Source organism: Limulus polyphemus, unplaced genomic scaffold (genome assembly GCF_000517525.1).
Source record: "Limulus polyphemus unplaced genomic scaffold, Limulus_polyphemus-2.1.2 Scaffold1018, whole genome shotgun sequence".
NCBI classification, from domain to species: Eukaryota; Metazoa; Arthropoda; class Merostomata; order Xiphosura; family Limulidae; genus Limulus; species Limulus polyphemus.
Window position 1 is genome coordinate 291,381 of NW_013666628.1, and position 7,233 is coordinate 298,613.

At 33.4% G+C, this 7,233-nt stretch overlaps 1 protein-coding gene across 1 annotated transcript in view; it reads left to right on the forward strand.

Annotated features, from left to right (window-relative positions):
* Nucleotides 1–7,233, forward strand: part of LOC106461719 (intersectin-1-like) — a gene marked incomplete at its 3' end in the record, with an annotated part of 71,036 nt that overhangs the window by 3,829 nt on the left and 59,974 nt on the right. The window contains exon 2 of the mRNA XM_022388751.1: nt 2,944–3,016. Coding sequence (XP_022244459.1) covers nt 2,966–3,016 — 51 coding nt within the window. The remainder of the gene's footprint in view (nt 1–2,943; nt 3,017–7,233) is intronic.

Here is a 7,233-nt window from a genome sequence, read left to right on the forward strand (position 1 = left end):
ATGGCCTTTCACCTGTGACCCAACTCGAAAGGGTTAATGCCAACCAATCCTACGAACACACTTTCCCACTTCTTCTGTTCTAAATGCCTGGTTCATTTCCAGGGGCAAGGTTTCTCTGTCTCTTTGTCCTTGAGCTGGTGAGTACTTGCAGACTTGCCATCATCTTTTCTCTCATCTGTCTGGCTTTCTTATCAAGATCAATATAGACACCTCTGTTACTTATTTCTTCCCCCAATGTGAATCTTTCACTTGCAGGACTTCATGGCTTTGAATTTTCTCTTTTGTGCCTATGACCACCATGTTTGGTTGTTGATTTATCTTTTCTCGAAATTTCAGGCCCTGGTAGTGGATCAACTACCATCTTACCTAGGCCTGGACTCTTACAACATAGTGGTTTCTCCATTCTCTGATGGTTTCAGTGGATTTTTTTCCCACTATGAGTATCCTATCATCACTGCCTTTCCACCTCCCCTCAATTCCTTCTGTATAATCCCAGACTCTACAACAATGGCTGATGATGGTTTGTGTTTGGTGTGGTTCAACCTCCTTGTTTATGCTTCTGATATATTTCTTCCACACTGTTCATCCCAGGGACAGACTGATATTCTTCACTAATTGCCCAAAAATTTGGATGACTTGGGAGGGTGATTGAATGTTTTCTCTATTCATCCTCCCTTCGCTTTCCTCCATGTACAGTCATTCTGATCCAGATTGTCTCCTTTGTTCTATATGGTTTATTTATTGTTATCTCACTAATATTAGGTCATCAAGAAATTAATGTCACTATTTTTTTAGATGAAAAAACCCTAACAACTTATTTATCAAAACAAAACATTTATTCAATGAAATAGTCTCTATTCTTATCAATGATGCTTTTCCATCTTACAATCAGGTTGCTAATGCCCTGATTAAAGAAATCACTTGGCTTTGAAGCAAAAACATGTTAATGTCCTCTTTAACACCTTCTACATTTGCATACGTTTTCCCATTAAGATGATGTTGCACTGAACGAAAAAGATGGTAATCTGATGGTATCATATTTGGAGAATATCGTGAATGGGGGAGAACTTCCCAACCCAACTCCATAATCTTGTATTGCTTCAAATGTGCTACATGTGGACGTGCATTGTCATGGAAAAGAACACCTTTCCAATTGATGAGTGAAGGGCATTTATAATGAAGGGCTTGATTTAAATATTCCAGTTGCTGACTATAGATCTCTGCATTGACAGGTCGTTGTGGATTGAGGAGTTTGAAATGAATTACTCCTTTGATGTCCCACCAAATGCAAAGCATCACCTTCTGCGGATGGAGTCCAGGTTTTGGAGAATATCATGAATGGGGGAGAACTTCCCAACCCAACTCCATAATCTTGTATTGCTTCAAATGTGCTACATGTGGACGTGCATTGTTGTGGAAAAGAACACCTTTCCAATTGATGAGTGAAGGGCATTTATAATGAAGGGCTTGATTTAAATATTCCAGTTGCTGACTATAGATATCTGCATTGACAGTTCGTTGTGGATTGAGGAGTTCGAAACGAATTACTCCTTTGATGTCCCACCAAATGCAAAGCATCACCTTCTGTGGATGGAGTCCAGGTTTTGGTGTCGGAAGTGGTTTTTGTCTACGACTGAACCTATTGTTTTTGGCATTTAATATTTGCATAAAGAATCCATTTTTCATCACCGGTAACAATTCTGTCCAAAAATGGTTCATGCGCCAGCGAAGCAACATTCACATGTTGAAAATGATGATCATCGGAGAGTTTGTGATGCACCCAAACACCTTTTTTTATGGAGTTTTCCCATATTCTTTAGTTGTTTATCTATTGTTTCATGAGAGACATACAATTTCAGGGCCATTTCACGAGTGTGTTGCCTTGGGTTAGGCTCAACAAGCATCTTCAGAGCATCAATATCAATTCCAACATGTCGGCCCCTGCCATCACAGTTTTTAATGCTAAAGTCACCTGAACGAAGTTTGCTGAACCATTGTTGACATTTACAAATGTTCAAAACATTTTCATAAACTTCTTTGATATTCTTTGTGGCTACAGAGGTGTTGTTTCCCATTTTGTATTCAAACAGTATTACATGCCGATTGTTTATCTCATCATGTGCCATCACTATAAGTGATTAGAGTATAGTAAACTTTACACATTATACAGGCTACTCTAACATGATGTTTTAGGCGGTTCATTTAAGTATTATACGTGATATACATTTTTATGAGGGGGACATTAATTTCTTGATGACCTAATACTTCTCTCTATTTAGAACACTTTCCAACATCTTTCCTTGTCATGGGATTAATTTTTCTCTAGTAACTTATCTCCTTTCAATTTGTGGGGTTGAGTTATACACCCCATTTGACTAGTCTCTTCTTCGTTGTTATTAGTTAATGTTCTTGGACTAGCTCACAAAAAGGCATTAAAGAAATCTATTCACAATTATATATGGACATATTTACACGTAAGAGTATTATACTAACACGAAAAACAAGTATTTTGTTTTTAATCTTTAAATATAATCTTGTCTGTTGTATAAATTGCACAGAAACCACATGTGATTTTGAAGTGGAGGTAACCATTACGTTTTTGAAATTAAAGTGTGTATGTTACTCCTTATAATGCACTAATTACACTCAAGACATCGGTAATGAATATGTATGTTTATTATGTCGTTTTTCAAAACGAAATCATTGTGTGAGTATAATGTCAAATGATAAACGTTTGCCTGTGATTTAAACTATTATTTATAAAAAGTTAACAAATAAGGTGCTATAACATTTGTTTAGAAGGAAAAAGATACGTAAAACTAAAGACTATTATAGTAAGAGAAAGTTATCATGCTAAAAGAAAAACTTTGATGTTCATAATAGATTATTATGTCAGGGAGACTGTTCCTTTTATGTAAAGAAGTATTTTTGATAATTTTTCAGATCATTGCGAGTACGCAAAAAAATGAGCATTGGTGGCGTGGTCCTTACTATCGGGGATATTCTTTGTGAAAATGTAAGTGATGTGGTTTTTATGTTCTAGTGTTTTTCACCACTAATAAACCTATGTGTTACTGAAAATTAGTATTTTTGTATTTCGAGAACTGTTTGAGTTATGATGACAATACACCTTACATTTATGTACACGTGACTGGAAACTATTAGAATCTAGTCATATATTCCATACAAAGATTGCATATCCTCTCACTGCAGTTGCAGTAACACATTAGCCTGATAGCATGCCATAAGTTCCTTGGAAAATTTCTCAACATACTCTTTGCCATTTCTAAATATTAATTTCTTGGCAGAACAATAATAAATTGCTCATACTTTATTGCTGACATATAAATATACATATGCTTCATCCATTGTCAGATGCCAAGTGCTGCTCATGTAGTTCTCAACAGTTGGACCTCTCTTTAGTCATCTGTTATGGGGGAAGTTTGTGAACTCAGCTCTTGTGTCATTTTTTTTACACCTAAATCCATGTTAAGTATTTTGTTTACAGTTCGTACTTTAACTAAACTAGATTGCTATGCCTTTGGATTATTTTCTGTGAAAAGCTCTTTAATGTTGTTCACTATTTCTGGTGTTCAGCTAGTAACAAGTCATAAAGTAACCTGTTTTTCACTGTTGGAATCATGCCTTCTGATGCTGCTTTATTGATATGGTTCAACACTACAAACAAGGTTTGCACAGGGTTCTTGAAAACCTTGAAAGTCCATTAATTTTTATATACCACATCCAAGGCCATAAAATAATCTTCATATTTTAAGTATTTTTTATACAAGATTCTTGAAAGTACTTGAATTTTATTTTGTAAATTTATATTTATTTTAATTTGACCCCTTTCAGGCCAAATGTAAACAAGTTTTATGAAAATCCCAACTTTTAATTCTCCTTATGTAGTCCTCAGTGCACAATAACACTTTTTGCATGTATAGGTAGTGCTGTAAGTTGGAAGATCTGTTATTTAACATACAGTGTACGTGCCTGACCTCCAGCACATTTAGAGTGAAGCAGCTCATGAGGAGCAACAGTAAAATCATTAAGATTTATATTTTGTTTCGTTTCTAATTCTCACTAAAATTCACTTATGTAATTAATTTGATTGGTGAAATACTGGGGAAATGTGTATTTAATGATGGGTGGCTAGAAATGGAGAACTTCAAATCTTGATTAAAAAAGATGTGAAGAACCTAAGCAAAGCTCTTTGCATTTCTTGCAAAAAAACAATCAACTTATCTGCAATGGGTTAGTATGCATTGTCAAGCCATGCAAAAGGTAAGCTCAAATAATAATGTTTATAATAAAAAAAATGCTTTGATCTAATTTTCAGACAGCCTATCTACATTTATAAGTTTTGTTTCAGAACCTTTGTCAAAGCAAATCAAAACTTTAATCCAGCAACTAGTAGCAAATTGTAAACCTGTTCATGATGGCAACAAAATTTTTGTTTGGCAAAAGCTTATCTACCTGAAAAGGAAACCACCATCGACTGTTTTAGTAATTTGCTATTAGTGTGTCCAAGTTTTGATTTGATCTGGGCTTTTGTCAGTAACTTGGTGCAAGCTAGTTTTCTTTATCTAACTGGAGAAGTAGTATACTATGTCTACAGTGAACAATACCGATTAAAAGTAAAAAAAAATAACCATTTACCATTGGGGAATTATTCATATTTTATTATTTGAAATGAAACCTAGAAATAAGCTTATTAGTTTATTAAATAAGTTGTTTTATGCTTTGCATTTATTATTAGCAATGCTTATTTTGAATTTAACAAGACAACAATACTTATGGACTCAATAATTATAACACTGTGTTTATGAAAGAAATAACATATATGAAATGGAATGAAAATGTATACAAAGTGCTACAGTGATGGTTCTTGATACAATATTATTTTTGGAGAAAGTGTAATCATGTCATGTACTTTAACTTTATTGCACTCCTTCCAGTGATTTATGACTTTTACCCATTCAGTTGTTGATTTGTGTAGAACTAAGTTCATGGTTGTTAAGACTGTTGCAATGTAAGTAACATCACACTACTGTACAGTATTAACTTAATATGTTCCCAATGATTACACAGATGCAATGCATCTTTTTTTTTATACCTTCAAGTTTGTACATTATCTTACCATCTATTATTGATAATGTTTATAATTATTAAGCCTTTATTTGTTAACTCTCACAACATGGGCTTGGTCAATTTGACTGACCACTTGACCTCTTTTTTTTCTCGTATAAGAAGTCTTTATAGCTTTAATACTACTAACTTTTAATTTTTTAATTTGTTATTTTTTCTACCCCAACTCTATACAAGGTTGGCCAATTTGACTGACCTTGTAACCAAAAAAAAAGAAATCAAGATAAATCTAACTAACTCTTTTTTTTACTTTCTAGAATGACTTAAAATTATAACATGAAACTACATTTGTTTATCCTAAGTAGCTTTAAACTTATAACAGTATACATCTATTTATAATTAAATTTTATTGTTTTATTGCCTTTTGAACCATGTCTAACTACTCTTCATGCCATTATAAGTTGTAAGTCACTTGGGTAATGTGCAGCTCGTGTAATGCTATCAAATAATTACGTTACCCACAAGCTGCTCACTTGCGTGCCTTGTGAAACATTTCTATTATATTATTATTTTACATAATCTAACGTTAAATAACCTAAAGAAATCCCTATTTTTACATTTTAGTAACTTTTATAATAAATAAATAAATAATAAACAAGAAATAAAGTACTTACCCAAGTAATCTTTTTTTTTTGCTGTTGAATGTCGGTGCATCTTAACCCTACTTTACCCACAAGCTGCTCACTTGCGTGCCTTGTGAAACATTTCTATTATATTATTATTTTACATAATCTAACGTTAAATAACCTAAAGAAATCCCTATTTTTACATTTTAGTAACTTTTATAATAAATAAATAAATAAATAATAAACAAGAAATAAAGTACTTACCCAAGTAATCTTTTTTTTTTGCTGTTGAATGTCGGTGCATCTTAACCCTACTTTTTATACTAATGATAGTAATGCACTAAATAATTTCTATTTAATTAAATAATGCACCAAAGAACATAAAATAATAACATGCGAAAAGTAGACAATTTCCTCTATCACAATTTTTCTGCCTTTCTAACTATACAAAAAGAGCCGTTGCAAATTCTTCCAAGCTAGTCGTTATCTGGGAACAAAGCTTTTACTGACAGAAAACTTAACAATTCTCCATTCGGAAAACAATGTAATATATACATCATTTCATAGATGAAAACCTTGGTTTTATATTGGTTATATATAATATAGAATTAAACATAAGAGAGAACTATTAACAAATCTTGAAAGAGAGGATGTGACAGTAGGGTGTGGCAAGGGGGGGTCTGATTTTCTATTTGATGGCTCTGTAACCAAACAAAATTGAAGGCTATAAAAAATTATGGTTTGTCTGAACAATGACTATTTTATAGTGGGTAATTTATGTTTAATTTCATGCTTATTGGATGAGTGAATAAAACAGAGAAGAGGATATGCCTAGAGAAAATGTGTCATGCTAGGGGAAATTCAGGATTTTTTAAAATATTTCCTTATGAAATTAAGAACTTAAAACTTGTATACTATTAAAATATGGATTATGAGCTAAGATTTTATGCTATACTAAGTGGTATAACACAAATAAAAAGTAGTTTAATTAAATTTTGAATGTAAGTCACTAAAACTTTGTGACATGCACAGTAAATGATGCTCTGGCAGATAGGGTTATGATTCTCTTAAATCTTATTTCCAAGAAGATAGCCCACCTCATTACACACAAATGCTATCTTTCTTACATATCTGCGTATGAGATTTGCACGTCACTAGCCTTGAAGTAACTCCCACCTAAATTCATGTGTTTAGCATGAAAAATGCGCAGCTGCATGATAATTATACTGTTATACTGTTTCTCTAATAGCTCTTCTCTCACATCCAAATGCCTTGTCCCCCTTCTGTTTGTGACCTTTTTTGTCCTGACTTGTAGACATTCTTCCTCTCCTTTCTCAATTCCCTGTCTTTGGTATCTATTTGTCCTGCTTGGGGATTGGGCCCCTTGCCTTCCATTGCACTCTCTGGTTCCCCATTTTCAAGCCTTCATTATTTTCTCAACCCCCAGTGGCACAGTGGTATGTCTGCAGACTTACAATGCTAGAATCCGGGTTTCAATACCCGTGGTGGGCAGAGCACA